The following is a 17,086-nucleotide window of genomic DNA, read 5'->3' on the forward strand; positions in this document are numbered from 1 at the left end:
AAATAATTTCAGATTGTGTAAAATAAATTTATATATGTGAGATCATGAGTTCAAATTTATACTTATTTTTTATTTATAACACATTTAACACACTAACATTTTCTTTGAAAACTATAGTCACAACCCTACATCTATATTCTAACAGGATCTATTAGGGTGATAATTTGGGCCGGTTCGATTCTTTTATGTCGGGTAGATACGTCCTGATTTAAAGCTTTGTTGGGCCAGTACAGCCCGATTTACAATCGGGTTTGGAAAGATCGGCCTAGATACAATTTGAAACTGGGCCGTGCCGGTCCACTTCTTTTTTAAAAGACTTTTAAATTATTTTGTTTATGTTTTTAGCTTTTAGAACAAAATATATTTTAATAACAGAAATGGAGAATTAGTCCACAATTAATCATATACAAACTAAGATTTTACCATCAAGTAACATTTTCTTTTATTTCAAAAAATTAATATATATACATATGTAAATTTATTAAAATAAATATTAATTTTAAAAATCGGACTAGGTCATATACAACTCGGTTCATTAGCGTGTCGGGCCATGCACGATCCAAAAATTTTCGAGCCTATTTTTTAAAATTCAAACACAATTTTTTTGTGTTGTGTTCAGACCGAGTTTTCAAGCCGTGCTTATTTTTACCACGCCTATGATCCACTAATGATCCGTACTACTTAGAATTTTTACTATCTCTTACTTTTCCTTAAAAACTTAAATCAATTGTTTTTTTGTATTATATTAAAAATTAATTTTATATTTTAAATTGAAATCTCCAAATAAATACACTATATATAAAATTTTAACAATTTAACAATTTATACTCCCTTCGTCTCGAAACTAAATACTCATTTGCTTTTTACACGTAGTTTTAGAAATATTAGTATTATATTGGGATATAGTAGGAATAAAGTAGAAATAACTAAAATAACCTTATTAGTATATGTGATACAAAGGTAATGAGACATTTGTATAATATATTGTAAGTTGTAAGGGTATTTGTAATGTTATGTAGATAATACAGTTATTGAAAAAAAAATGGATACTTTGTTATGGGACGGACTAAAATAAAAAAATGAATACTTTGTTACGAGACGTATAGAGTAATTTATTTTAGTTACCTTTCTGCATATATATATATATAAATATTTTTTAAATAAAATAAAAAAAAAACGAAAAAAAAAAACACAAAGGGGGTAAAGAGGGTGGGGGTTGGGGAGGGGGGGGGGGGGGGGGCGCTTCACCTTGTCCCACTTACGTCAGCCAGTGAAAGTAGGTCTTCGGTGCCTTTGTTTGTAAGGCGCTTCCCTTTACTCTCATTATGCAATGTTTTTCTTTTTTTTTTTTTGTTTAATTTAGTTTACCAATCATTATTAAGCAAATATGCCTTGATGGTTGAATCTAATTTACTAATCATTACTTTATTTATTTTTATGACGTGAGAATCTGCGAACCACCGTTCGAAAGTGCACACTAAATAAATTTTTTATCAAATTTAACACCTTATAAATTAGGCGAACCATATATAACAAGTGGACCCGAAAGCGTCGGGGGTTTGAACCCCCTTGAGATCACGAATCCACCTCCCACCACCAGAGGCACTAATCCATATTAAATCTTCCAATAGTGTGTTTGATGTTTTTTTTTATAGGTACCATTGATAATAAATATTTAATGAATTTATAATATAATTATAACATGATTGTATAATTATATATTGTTCTAAATTGTAATAAAACTTATTTACAAAATAAAAAATAATTACAAAAACATTCCTCAATTTGACTATAAAATACAAAAGGTCAAACTCTTAGAAAAGGACCAAGAGTTCTTCACAAAACATAGCTATTTGCTATATGTTAGAACCAATCAATTCATTTCCTTAATAAAAATTCTTGGCCGAACCTAATAGCTGGTCACAAATCCAACCCCTACACCACCAGGTCATTTGTTACGGAATTTTTATTTTTATTTTTAATACCTAGAGATAAGAGAGTTTATTGATATCAACTACTTATATTTAATGTTATATTGAAGGAGAAAAAAATACTAATATTTAAATAATATTTTGATATAATATTTTTGTAAAAAAAAAAATAATGTATTTTCATTAAAAACAATGTAAAGTAAATAATATTGGTTTTATTACCATATAAGTTATCATTTTGCATTCTAAAATTCAAACTTTTGTTACCAATATGAAATATGAATTCATATTGTAAATTTATATTTTATTTTAGGATTTTTGTAAATGGAAAAATTGATATGTCTATCTTCCAAGGAAAAACTTGACCATTTTTGAAAAAAAATTATCATAAAATTGGATATTTATGTTTCATTCACTTAAAGAAAGTCATAGACAATTCAAATTATATATTCTAAACACAAAATAAAACACAGAGAAAATAAGTATATTGTTCATATTAAAAAAAAAATCCTCAATATTTTAAATACATTTGTTATAGATATTGACTTATCTTGTCGAACATGATTTGCAAATTATTAAATTCGATCAAAATTTATTCAAAATACATTAAAAAATAACAGTTACAAGTTCTCGCATCATAAAAATAAAAAAATAAAATAAAAATTGTAAATTTACATATAAAATACTTACATTTAAATAAACTTATGCTAAGCCAAAAATAGAAGGTAACGTGGAGGGGTTGTTCTTTTAATTTTTTCTCTTATCACATATTTTTTTTTTTAAAAAATAATAGATATATTTTTAATTTTTATATTATTTATATAATTTTTTATATTTTACTTAAAAAATAAATAAATATATTTCTTTCAAACTATTTTACAAAACAAATAAATTATATAATTTTTGAAAATTTAGATATCATATCCTATATATATAATTATAGTACAAGGGTGTGGACCCCACACTTCAAATTTTTGGCTTTTATTTTTGGAGTATATAAATTATTTTTTTTATTTGTAAGTTTTTTTAGGGAAAAAAAAACTAAAATTTAGTATAGATAGTTTTTGTTTTGAAATTAGTATTTAATAGTTTTATAATAGGTAGTGGGTGGTTTTATATTTAATTTTTAAAAACAAATCTTCAGAAGAAAAGATCACGGGAGGCAAATCTGCACTGAAGAAGAAGATCACAGTATATACAAATCTGCACTGCTAAAAAAGAACATCAATTTGTTTTTCCTATCTAATCTCTTAATTTTTTTTTTTATTTTTTCCATTCACTAATTTTATTTATTTTTTGGCTATTTTTTAATGCCGTATATATTTTGTATATGATGAACGTCTGAAGAGAATGTGAGATTCACCGCTGCTAGAAAATACTGCTTCCGTCTTCACCAATCAATTTTATATTTTTTTGAATCATTCTCTCTAATCTCTTACTTTTTTTTTTTTTTTATTTTTCTATTCACTAAATTATTATTTTTTGACTATTTTTTATGCAGTATAGATTTTTTCACCAATCAATTTTATCTCTTAGTTTTTTTTTTTTTTTTAATTATTATTATTATTTTTCTATTTACTAAATTATTTTTTCTTGGCTATTTTTGATTTTGTATATGGTGAACATCCACTGTAAGATATTGTCGCAGTCTTCACCAGTCAATTTTATATTTGTTTTGAGTTTTTTTTTCTTTAATCTTAGTTTTTATTTTTTATTTTTATTTTTTATTTATTAAATTATTTTTTCTTGTCTATTTTTTTTTTTTTTTTTATGCAAATGCTTTCAATTGTAGTTATAAATATTGATAGTTTGATACTCCCTCCGTTTTATCTCATTGAAAGGTTATCATTTTCTATTTTAGTTAGTTCCAAAACAAAGTTACCATTTTATAATTTAGTAATTGTATTACCTACCTAACATAATAAATACCCTTTCAACTTACATTATATTACACAAATGTTATTACTTTTATATTACATCATACTAATATAGTATTTTTATTTTTTTACTACAATTTAATATAATACTAATATTAAAAAATCTATTGCAAAAAGCAAATGCCACCCTTCTTATGGGACGGAGGGAGTATTATAATTTTATTTTATCTATATCTTTATAAGTTTGCTTTATATATTTTTTATTAATCATTATAATCTATTGTATATTTTTACTACCTTATTATTATATTTAGGTGACTTTATGGAAAATGTTATTGATTTATTGGAAATAATATTTGATAGATTATGTAGAACATGTCATATAAAATAATATTTAAATTTTGTAAAAAAAAAATTAAAATTAACATTTCACAAGTTTTTACTCAATTTTCTCTCTTTTATGTAAAATATTATAATTGTAAACAATAAATTTTAAAAATATAATAAAAATTTATTTTAATCTTATATCTTTTATTTTTATTATCTATTTTGTATAGATAATTTAATATGTACTTTTATAATTAATATGATAAATTTTTTTTTTTTAAGTTTTATTTGATAATTATTAACAATAAAATTATAATTATAAAATAATTTAATTTTATATATTTTTAATTAAAGATATATATTTTTTATTTATTTCAAATATTTATAAAATTAAATAAAAATAATATAATAACAATTAAATTTAATTATAATAATTCCGTACGTAGGACCGTTTAAACGCTAAGTATATATATATATAATTTACATTGGAGTTGGAGAGGTGAAGAATACAAAAGAAATAACAAATGGCAGCGGATAAAGATCTTCCACCCTCAGCAATGGCTATGGCTATGGCTATGGCTATGGCGATGTGATCATTTCTTCCTCTCTCAATTCAATTCCCCCAATTCCAAATACTATCATTTTTTACATCTAATCTAACCCCCCAATTCCCTTCTGGATGATCCCAATTCTGCAATCCCTTCGAAATTAGGGTTTTTGGAAATGAACAAAAACGACGACGATGCATTGCAACTAGCCATCTACAGGTCGCCCCCGCCCTTCACCGGCGGTTGCCTGGAGATACGCTTGTTCTACGTCCGCATCGCGCCTTGTACCGTCGACGCCATCCCCGACCACCTCACCCTGCGCCATCTCCGCCGCGAATTGGGGGTGTTCCTCGAACTTAATGGCGTCCGTACCCCATCGTCCGACGTCGTCCTCATCGCCCTCCGCCGCGATCGCGTCGATAAGGATTCCTCCGAGGTCACCTACGTCTCCACCGATAGCGTCAAAATCTCCGGTCCTGTGGAGTTCGAGGTGTGCGAGGAGGAAGAGGAGGGTAAGGATTCGGATCTGATACTCTGCGGCTCGGTGCATAGAGCCGACGCCGCAACTGGATGGAGCAATGGCAGTTCCTTGGAGACTGAATCGCGAAGCGGTTGGAGTATGGATTGCTACACGGCCACCAACGCTAGGTCGACCTTCTTCCAGCCCAAAATTGGGATCGGTTCGCCTTCAATCGAGGTTTACATCGCCGGATGTTGCTCCGGAGCGCCGATTATTTTGACCAAAACTGTTTTGGTTAGTCCGAGGAGGAAGATACTGAGGCCAGGAATGCTCGATGCAATACCAGAGGATGAGGAAATGGGGAAGGAACCGGCTGCTGCTGCTTCCACCAATGGATTAATTCGACAGCGGAAATTGCAGGTACAAGTGCTAATTTCAAGCTTTGCTTTAATGGGAAGATGAAGGCTTGTTTGAATTTTGGCTTATTAATATGATTGCTGTAAATTATATCCATTATTTCAAGCAGGTAAGTATTGAGATTATCAGTTACATTAGGAAGATTCATTGCTGATGGTTGCTGCTTCTAAGTTTTCATTATGTTCGATTTTTAGGGATTTTGGAGTGTTTGAGATCAACATTTAGGTCATTTGGGATCATTTAGGATCAACCTAATTTCTTGAATGGATATAATTATTTAGGAAAAGAAATACACTTCTTGTTAGTGTGCAATGTGTATATGTTTGGGAAAGTGGTCTGCTCGACAATTGAACATCGTGAAAGTATGTCTGTCGAAGGTTTTGCAATTGCTTTACTTTGAGTGGCAGTTAAAGTTTGTGTTAGTTAGGACAATTGTCGTGACAGAATCTTGCTGTTCTTTCTTGCTTCAAAACTAGAACACACTCTATGATTTCATATTCTTAATTTCATGTAAATTCTTGAACTCGTTAATCCCACAAGTTTGTCATGATTTGGTAAAGAATAAACTGACCTGGCCTCGTATCTCCTTGAGCTGTCTAGCCTGACTAGGTTGCTAGCTTTTGCCGTGATGTGTGCACCGTTATTGACCATAGTTTTCATACGGTAGCACTTTAATATATTGTGCCATGGCATGCTTCCTGCAATTAAAAAACTAAGCACTGCACCAGATATGTTTCTCATTTTCTTCGGAAGCTTAAGTGTGTTTGGGTTTTTGGGTTTGGATTTTTGAATAGTAAAAAGTTGAATTTGAATATTTGTTTGATGTGATATAAATAGATGTTGATATGATGTTTTGAATGTAAAATAAATTTGTTGTATAATATTAAAAAAGAAAAGTAATTATTTGATTTGATATTTTTGGAGAAAAAAGAAATTTTGGATAGTAAAAACCTGTGGTAAAACCCACAAGAGAACGCAAGTGTGTTTGGGTTTTTGGGTTTGAATTTTTTAATAGTAAAAAGTTGAATTTGGATAGTTGTTTTAATGCGACATAAATAGATGTTGATATGATGTTTTGAATGTAAAATAAATTTGTTCTATTATACCTTTAAAAAAGAGAATTAATTGTTTGATTTGATATTTTTTGAGAAAAAAAGAATCTAAATAGTAAAAATCTGTGGTAAAATTCACAAAAGAACACAACCTTTGTTTCTGTCCACTAGAATTTAGAAATTACTTCCTCAGCCAGTTGCATTTTAACAGGCGTATATATGTGTGTGTTTGTTTGGGGGGTTTTTGCGTTTGGATTTTGAATAGTAAAATTTGAATTATAATAGTTGTTCGATGTAATATAAATAAGTGTGATGGAATATTTTGAGTGTAAAATTAATTTTTAGTATAATATAGAAAATGAAAAACAAGTGTTCAATGTTATATTTTTTGGGAAAATTGTTTACGAATAGTGGAATTGCGTAAAATCCCCGAATCAAAAACCAGTTCTTGATGCAACGCGAAGTGTTGTGCATGCCTGTGGTACTAATTTTGTAATTTTATATTACCGTAACATTTTGTCTTCACATTAACTCGATGCCTCTCTCTCAGTTTTCCCGACTCTGCAATTAGTTTCTCTTTCTGCAGTTAATGGAAGCAGACACTGATTCAGAAGACTATGAATCCGACGGCAAAGCTGTGATGCACGGTGGCTATTATCACGATGAAATGTACCCCGGGGAAGACGGCCAGCTGTCATGGTTCAACGCGGGTGTGCGCGTTGGTGTAGGAATAGGCCTGGGAATGTGCCTTGGGGTTGGAATTGGCGTCGGTTTGCTGATGCGATCGTATCAGGCGACGACGAGAAGTTTCAGGAGGAGGTTTTTCTAGTTTCTTACCAGCCACAGTGACGATAATTAGATTCCATGAAAATGATGGATACGATAGATACATAAGTCGTGATGAACACCATACCATAGTTTCCCTTTTTTTGGATAACTAACCGCAAGATGCTTCTAACCAACTGACATTACAGGCAATACTACGGCGCGCCATTGACGGGGAATGAATATACAGTGGGGATTTGCGGATCGACTGTCGAGGCAAGATAATCTGTTCCTATTTCTTGTTCTTAATACGTAAATATGCATATGTTCTGAAGGTCCCCTGTTTTTTTCTTTTTCTTCTTCTGTCTCTTTTGGTGATTGTTTTGGTTTTGAGGTTGCCAATTTTGTTCGACTTTGATTGTCTGAAAATAAGCGGCCGTTGTGGCTGTACCGGTGTTGCGTATATATGTTATGTGTGTATATCTTTCGGGACCGTGTTCTTTTGGAATTGTTGAGATTTTTTAAGAGGGGTTTCTTGTGCCTACAACTAAATGTGTTTTAGAATTTAGATAGTCTGTATTGGCAGGTTTATTGATTGATTTTTGGCATTGGTGAAGATAGTTAAATCCTAGTGATATGTTTATGATTTGAATTTTTATTTAAATAGTATTTTGATAGGATGTATTGTGGGAGGAAATATTATATTTTTATTCGAGATAATTAATTAGTCTAATTAAAATGAGATTAAATTGTATAATTAGACTCTGTTTATATATATAATATTATATTAAATGTTAACTTTTACTATTTTAAAATTTCAAAAAATATTTGTCTACATATATTGTTCTATGACTAATTTATATGGATTTATTTTGTGATTGTTGTCTTTTGATGGTGAAGTGTTGCTTAAAATATTTATTTATTTGTTTGGTGATTATTGTTGTGAAATATTATATATATATATATATATATATTGTTCTAACCCTAGTACATAAGTTGTTGAATATAATTAGTTTTCTAGTGATTAAGGACAATCTACAAGGGATTGGCTCAAATGCAAATTAAAATTTATCAACTAAGTGAAGTAATTGAAGTTAGATATAGTTGTAACCTTTAGAATGAGGTATAATGTGAATTTTTGAGCGTTATTGAACTTTTAAATTTTATATTGTTGGCAAAGATGCCAATAAAAGAAAAAATTGGTTACCCTCTCATTTCACAATTTATAAAAATTAATTGCCCTTCATTTTCATTTCAAAATTGTGAAATGAAAAGTTGATCTTTTTTGTTTATTTTATTTAAAATAAATATTTTCTCCTTTTAACTGAAAGTACTTACTTTACTATTTGTATGTTCATTTAATGTATTTATTTTATACTTCTGTCCCAAAAGTATAATTTGTTGAGTTGAATACGATATTTAAGAAATATTAATATATATTAGTAATCGGTAAAAAGTAAGAATAAATGATTTTTTTGCCCTTTTGAGTATATTAGCGTAAAATGTAGTGGCAATTGTGTAATAATAATGAAAAAGTAGGGATAATTTTATAGTGATATGATTATTTATGAAAATGAGACTATTGTTTTATGATGGATAAAAATGATAAACAAGACTATTATATTGGGACGAAGGGAGTATTATAATAAAAATAAAAATATATTAAAATTTTAAATATTCTTAATTTTTATTGTAAATATAAATATATTATTATATATATATAGATATAAAATACTAGAATTATCATACATACTTTATAACATTTATTAATTTACATATATATTTAAGATATTTTACTCTATTTATTTGTATAACACTTGTATAATGGCGTATATTTACCCTCAACATTTGAATAGATAAAATATTTTATACATACTTTAATATTAACATAAAAATATTTTATGCAATAAATAAAATAAAAAAAATGTTTATACATTAAAAAAAAAATACAAGATATTATGCAAGTTTTCCCATTATTTGGTAACAAATGATTGAAATGCAATAACCACATGCAACGTTATCTTCAAACGAAACCAACATCTCCTTTCCTTTCATGTCCTAAACTTCTTACCCGAAGGAGGTCAGTGAAGCTTGTATCTCCTCTAATGTCCGCCCCTTAGTTTCCGGAACCAGCTTTACGACAAACACCATCGTCAACCCGGATATTATTGCAAATATAAAAAATATCCCTAAATCGAAAAACAAAAATAAAAAATAAAATAAAATCCCGAGCAAAAATGAAAACAAAATCAAGATGAAAAAAAAAAAACCTGCGGCGCTCCATTGTTCCAAAAACGCAAACGAATACGTAACAATCCATGTGCCGAGCCAGTTTACAACTGTCACAAGGCTTCCCGCCAATCCCTTTACATTTATCGGGAAGATCTGCAATAACAGCTCGACTAAGTTTTTTCCAATCTTTAAGGAAATTTTAGTTTCAGACACCGCGGCTGTTAGATGATATAAATGACCGTCTCACCTAAAAATTTAAGCTTCTAGAATACGTCTCATTTATTTATTTATCTACAAACGAAAGTCAACCAACAACAGCATGTATAGTTCGGTACCTCAGACATTATCACCCAAGGTATGCCTCCAAGGCCTAATGAGAAAGATCCCGAGAATATCTGTTTCAAGGCATACATAAACCAGCTCAAATCGAACATCCTTAAAAAAAACAAATTTATTTACACTTGATTGCGCAACTTTTCATTACCAAGACGCCTAGCAATGCCAGCACCGGACTTGAATCCCAAAGCTTATGATCCTGTAATTAAATTAAATATATATACATAGTACTAATCGAATGTCATAAATTCTTGCAGTAAGACTGTGCTACTCCCTTTGTCATTAAAAAAATACGTGCTCATTTCTATGTCCAAGAGTACTATTTTAGTTTATTCAAATCAAAACTTCTCATTTTTTACTTTAATATCAAGGGTAAAATAAACATTACACTATTTTATTAATTATACTATAAATCTATAAATAATTAATTTATCTTAATCTACGCGCAAAAGTCAAATGAAAAACTTACATGTAAACGGAGGGAGTATTTTCTTTATTATTATAAAACAAATGTATATATATATACTACATTAAAACCTGAGTTCAAACAAAATGAGCTTATTTTACATGACGGATGGGGTATAATAATCAAATTACGAATGATTTCAATCTCATTGAGTTGGAGTTTGGTAAATTTTAGAATTGTAATTATATCGAACAAAGTAAGTGTACTATCGATAAGTGTAACCTGTAAGAAGTACGATAATCCAATCAAGAAGCAACCCAAGGAAGTTCCCGTCACAGAAACCTGCGTTAGCGCGCAACTACATATGTTGTCTTTTCCGAGGTAAGAGAAAAAAGTTAGAACATAGTAAAAGCATACAATAGTATTACCAATAGCAATGGGCGTCGGCCGGATTTATCCATCAAGAGTGTTCCCAATAGCGTCATAGGAATATGAACTATAACCATTCCTGTCGTTCCGACTCTATACGAAAAACCTGCCTCACAATCCAACAAATGTTTTCAAATCACTTTTGACATTATTCATCAATAATACATTTTCAAATATATATATATATATCACATCAAATACTTATTTTTTATTCTAATTTTTTATCTTTCCCAAAGCATTCCAAAACTCAAAAGGGTGTGTTTTGTTTTGATTTCTCAAATCACCACTATTCAACTCTTACGATTCTCAATAAAAAATACTTCCATCGTCAGATAAAAATAGTCATGAAAAGTAAGAAAAACAAATAAAAAGGTGAGAAAAGTAAAAAGATAGTTAGAGATATTTTTAAAAATTTAGTCAGTAACTAGAAATGATGAAGGAGAATGTAATAAAGACAATGACAACGATACTAAATAAGTATTGAATCAAGGGTAATCGTTAATTGTTGAAAATTTAACTTCTTTAAAATATAGGAATAGGTTAAATTTAACGGACAAACAAAAAGAAAAGTATAAGTAAGTTTGGGTGACGGAGGCAATATACTTCCACATATAACACAATCGTAAAATCTAGCTCACCAGCGGATGAAAATATGGAACTCGCGTAATATGCGATCGCATTCACCCCTCCAAACTGTTGCAACACCATCAACCCGACTCCAACCTATATTAATAACAATAAAAATAAAAAAATTAAAAATTTGTTGCAATATTTTTACATTTTTATGTAAAAATGTAATGAAGCCTAAAATGGAGCATTACCGTAAGGGCGTGAGCGTATCTTCTTTGGAACAAGTCTGTTAATCGAGATCCCTTCATTTGTTCGAGAGCTATCGTATAGTCCTGAAGTAAATGCATAATTTGATAATGAGATTGAATTCTTGAAATACATCAATCGAGCTAAAATGTCATAAATGTTACCCTGATTTCAGCTTCCTCTTTGGTAATGTTGCTCGTCCCTCTAAGGCGTATCAACGATATTTTGCAGCTGTCCCAACGGCCAATCTTAGCCTGTTGAAATACTATTGTCATAATTCCTAAGGTTGTGGTAGATTTTTACTATTCAAATTCTTTTTTTCCTTAAAAAATATCAAATCAAACAATTACTTTTTTTTTTATATATATTATACTATAAATTTATTTTACATTCAAAACATTACATCAATATCTATTCATATCAAATCAAACAACTATTCAAATTCAACTTTTTACTATTCAAGAATCCAAACCTAAAAATCCAAACCCACAAATAATCAGCTCAATTAAAAAACGTAAGCTTCAATACAATTAGGATTTTGAACTTTGCCATTTCCTATTAGAAACTTCAAATAGATTCTTAACAAACTTACCAACCATCTCGGAGACTCGGGAATGAATGGAAGACTGATAAGTTGTATTAAACATGGAATTGTTCCTAAAACAGAGTCGAAATATCTTTTTATTTTTATTTATTTATTTTAACGTATTTAAGCAAATAGAAAAGACAGACTGTGGAAAATGAATTACCAATAAAAGCCAAGAGGCGCCATGTGATGAGGTTGCCGACGATATACATGACCGAGGAACCAATGCAAATCATAAACTAAAACATCAAAACAATATCATTTTATTTCAGCATTTATGAATTTAAACAATTTCAAAGCTTAAAAGTTGAGGGATATATAATATATTTGATCTACCTGGTTGACTGCCGTGAATACTCCTCTGAGATTCTTAGGTGTAATTTCAGCCACATATATTGGCACCTAAAAAATTGACATTTGACTAAAGTTTATAAAAGATATCTAAGTCGAAGAAAATCCGAGAAGAAAACTCCACTTACAACATAGGAAAGAAGCCCAACTCCAAACCCTGTCGAAAACCTCCCAAGATTGAGCCACCACGCATTCTAAAAAGGATCCACCCGAAAAGATCAAACTACTCCAAAAATCACGATCCAAACGAAAAGTAACAGAAGTGCCAAAATGAAATAATTCGTGACTTGGATTTACCTTAGAAAGGCCTATCACGATCCACCCAAAAAGATTAAACAACTCGGCAAATCCCATAGCCTGTGGTGCCAATTTGTCTTTGCATTAGAAAATTGCTCGAACTTGAAAAAAAAAAAAAATCAAGTTCTCTACACTTAAAAATTATACTATCGATTGTGATTGAGATGAACAAAATCTTTACTCCTCTTCTTCCAAAGAGATCGGCTATCTTGCCACTCACTACGGCTCCAATCATAGCCCCGATTGTTGATATTGATCCAAACAATGAATACTGCAAAATGGAAACCAAATGAAGGGACACAATTATATTAACGTAAAAACATCATAAAATCGAGTAAGGTATATTACTATTGGTATGTATTTTTTAAGTAGAATAAATAAGCTTCTTATGACTTCTTTGCTTACCTTCTTTATCGATCAAGATAGAAAAAAATAAAAATAACTTAGTTTGTTAACTTGTGTTAATTTTTTTAAAATATTTGTACTCCCAATTTTTCCACTAAAAACATCATATTCAATTACTATTAAATCTCAAAAGGAACAAAACCAAAAAACAAGTAAACAAAAGCGTCGAAAATTCGTTATGGTCAAATAGTTCTGTTTAAATGGAGCAGAAAATACAGGAAAAGTAACCAAAACACAAACTATGAAACACATAAGTGTTCGAGAAATCGATCACAGCTGTAGAATATGATTGACTGGTTTTATAATTTGATTTCGTGTAGTTCTAACTCCCATTCCTACAACAAGACATTCGGGTGTCGCCAATTTTATCATTTTCATCTATTAAGGGAATCAAAAGTAAAATAAAATAAACTGCAATCATTTAGGTATACCTACACCGCACTAAAATTTAATTTTACATTCAAAACATATTATCAAACAACTGTATCAATTCAAAAATATTCGATTTCAAATCCAACTCCCGAACCCACAAACGAACAAATACAAGGTCAGGTATCTTCAATTTTGTCATTTTTATCTACTAAGGGAATAGAATTGCAATCATTTGCTTGCTTCAATATATACTAATTCTTGAGTGTGTGACATTGTGTGTGTTATTTTATCAAACTTTACCCAATTTTACTATTCGCTAAAGTTTTTCCTAAAAAACACTAAATCAAACACCTATTTTTCATTTTATATTATACTAATTTCACACAAATTCTTACTATTCAAATCCTAAACCAAAATCCAAACCCCCAAATAAACACACCCTCGACTCTAATTTGTTTGGGGGTTTGCATTTTGAGTTGGGATTTGAATCGTAAAAATTTTGAATTTAAATAGTTGTATGATGTGATATAAATAAGTGTTGATGTGATGTTTTGAATGCAAAATTGATTTTTAGTATAATATAAAAAATGAAAAATAGATATTTAATTTGATATTTTTGTTGTGGGAAAAGATGGGAATGAACACTCTATTTAAAATCCAATCTTCCAAACAATCACACCTTAGTAAAAATGCATTGTGACCTCAATGTATCACTATCTCAGTAAATTTGAACTAATTAACACTAACATAAATAAAAGAAACACAGCAATTCTAGGGTTTTTTTTTTTTTTGAGGGGGTACAAAAAGTGCATATTGTTCTTCTATTGATTTTGAAGGAAATATTAAAGACTGGCCTCAGCCAAACTTAGGCCAAGATCCTTCATTATTCCAGGCTGAGCAGGCGATGAATATCCCACCTACAGACATATTCACGTAATGTAAGAAGAAGAAAAGGGGAATTTTAAAAATAAATAAATTATTTTTGGAAGAACTCACGGCAGAGCCAAATACGTAGGAACCGGCGACTGCTACAAACGTGGTCAGAACAAGAACGGCGGTGATTGATTCAGAAGCTTCGCCGCCGTCGGAATCCGCCGGAAGCAGCAAAGGAGCGGCGGCGCCGACCTCAGCATCAGCCTTCGATCCTGTTTCCATTTTATGGAGGATTATTCCTATTGGATTGATTGATGAAGAAATTAAACCTTAACTAAGACATATATATATATATGTATGTATGTGTAAATCTAGAGTAGAGTAGAGCACAGCGCAGAATTGAATTTGGGAAAGAATTGACTGCTGCGGAAATGAGGAGACAGACAGCCGACGATAATTCTGGCCACGTTTTCTTCCTTTTCTTTTTAGCCATCCGTCCAGCTAAATTGTATTATTTAATTAGCATGTAATTAAAAAATTGTATTAATTAAAATAATTATGATTTAATAAAAAATATATATAAATATATATATATATATAAATTAAAATTAAGATTGATTAAATATTTTAATTAAAATAATAAATTTTAAATTTTAAATTTTAAAATGAAATTAAAGTGTATAGTTATATTTTTTTTAAAAAGACAAATTATGTGGACAGACGAAAAAAATAAAAATTGAAATATTAGATTTATATTCAATTTTAGATTTAGTAGATTTATATTTAAATTTTTTCTTATCCATATATTAAATTACTTTAATTTGAGTCTATCGAGTTATCTATATTTACATTTTTTTTCCCAAAATTTATAACAGAGACTAATTAAGTAGAACAAAGAAAGTAATAATTGTCTTGTCTCATGTCGTGTAGTTTTGTCCAACCGGTGACGAACCGGAGGTTCGGTGGTTCAAGAGCTGATTAATCGGAACCGATGTATTTAAGATATACATATATATAGGCGACATCATGTCTACATGCAACACACCGTATGTATTCATATAATACAAATACAATACATGGATTAACAACACATTTTATAGACTTATACATCACAAACAATAGTTGGTTTCAGCACACCACATACTATCAAACAACACACTTGTAATTGTGAACCAACAACACAAATATAGCACATGAACTAACATCATATGTTATCTTATACAACACAAATAATAATTTATTTCAGCACACCATATATACTGTTGTACAACACAATTATAATTATAAATCAACAGTACACATCTTTACTTTATACTGAATATGTTGTGTATAATAAGACTGTATGTTATATATATATATACAGCACAAAGGTGTATTACCCATTGAACCTAATCGAGCCGGGAGATCAACTATTTGATTCCCTTTCCAGTGCATATGGCGAAGCCGAATCATTGGGTACCGTCTCAATAATTGTAGAGTCGATTGAAGAATAAAAACATGAGATGATTAGTGTATACATCCATATGTAAATAATTTTTGGCATATGTCTCAATTGCTTGAAGTTGTAGGCGATGAGTTTAAGGTGATCTCGGAGTTAAATATATATATATATATATATATACTATGGCATTATGACTATAATTTTTTGTAATAATAAGCCAACAATTGAAATATCAAATAATCTTGTATTGTATGAAAAATCAAACACATCGATGTATAACATCGTGTGTTATTCGTTATTTAGCGACAGATAAAATAATTTTTTTGACATTTTATGAAACATATGATCAAGTTGAAGATATATTTATGAAATCTCTTACTTAAGCCAAACATGAATATTTCAGATAGTTTATACAAGTATGTGATTATCAATCGAGGGAGTGTTGAAATGATTTATCCAAATAAATATAATGTGAGTGTTTAATATAGTTTTTAGGGGAAAAATCATTTTTTGTCCTAATATAACAAAAATTCATCAATTTTGGTCACAATATAAAATCTTATCAATTTTGGTCATAATATAATCAAAACTCATTATTTTTTGCCCCAATATAACCGAAACTCATCATTTTTTATCCAAATATAAAAATATTATTAATTTTGGTCCCAATATAACCAAAACTTATCATTTTTTGTCCCAATATAATCAAACCTTATCTTTTTTTGTCCCACCGTCAACAAATCGACGGAAAATGCTGACGTGGACTTACAAGATTGTGCAATTTTTTCAAATATAAATATAAGGTTTGATTTTTTTTTTTCATGTTAGCATTTTCTGTCGGTTTGTTAATTGTGGGACCGAAAAAGATAAGATTTGAATATATTTGGACAAAAATGATGAGTTTTGGTTGAAAATTGATAAGATTTTTATATTTAAGACTAAAAATGATGAGTTTTAATTATATTGAGATCAAAAATGAATTGATAAAATTTTTGTATTGTAACCAAAATTGATGAATTTTGATTATATTGGGAGCAAAAATAATTTTTTCCATAGTTTTTAATATACTAATTAGTATCATTCTAAGTTCTAGTTGTTGTTATAGTTTCTTCATAATACAATTTCAATCTATATCTTGTTTGTTTATTCAATAGTTATATTATTA

At 29.5% G+C, this 17,086-nt stretch overlaps 2 protein-coding genes across 3 annotated transcripts; one reads left to right on the plus strand and one right to left on the minus strand.

Annotated features, from left to right (window-relative positions):
• The first annotated feature begins 4,635 nt into the window (after positions 1-4,635).
• On the plus strand, positions 4,636-7,929 carry LOC127260869 (uncharacterized protein At1g01500-like). Of its 2 annotated transcripts, none has more exons than XM_051288862.1 (3): positions 4,636-5,563; positions 7,184-7,431; positions 7,587-7,929. In XM_051288862.1, exons 1-3 carry the CDS (start codon positions 4,859-4,861, stop codon positions 7,660-7,662), a joined length of 1,029 nt encoding a protein of 342 aa, XP_051144819.1. In that variant the 5' UTR covers positions 4,636-4,858; the 3' UTR covers positions 7,663-7,929. The 2 variants fall into 2 exon arrangements, with proteins under 2 accessions (XP_051144819.1, XP_051144828.1); XM_051288871.1 differs by having other exon boundaries at positions 7,199-7,431.
• Positions 7,930-9,255: 1,326 nt separating this feature from the next.
• Positions 9,256-14,943, minus strand: LOC127260861 (sugar transporter ERD6-like 5). The gene is made up of 17 exons (XM_051288850.1): positions 14,604-14,943; positions 14,462-14,524; positions 13,012-13,101; positions 12,831-12,890; positions 12,662-12,727; positions 12,519-12,584; positions 12,346-12,421; positions 12,189-12,253; positions 11,761-11,850; positions 11,602-11,682; positions 11,419-11,503; positions 10,780-10,886; positions 10,634-10,693; positions 10,094-10,144; positions 9,945-10,004; positions 9,648-9,762; positions 9,256-9,566 (listed from the first exon to the last, which is right to left on the minus strand). The coding sequence occupies exons 1-17, from the start codon at positions 14,760-14,762 to the stop codon at positions 9,445-9,447; spliced, it is 1,416 nt and encodes a 471-aa protein (XP_051144807.1). The 5' UTR covers positions 14,763-14,943; the 3' UTR covers positions 9,256-9,444.
• Positions 14,944-17,086: the final 2,143 nt, after the last annotated feature.

This window comes from Andrographis paniculata, unplaced genomic scaffold, assembly GCF_009805555.1.
Source record: "Andrographis paniculata isolate CXL003 unplaced genomic scaffold, ASM980555v1 Contig15END, whole genome shotgun sequence".
NCBI lineage: Eukaryota > Viridiplantae > Streptophyta > Magnoliopsida > Lamiales > Acanthaceae > Andrographis > Andrographis paniculata.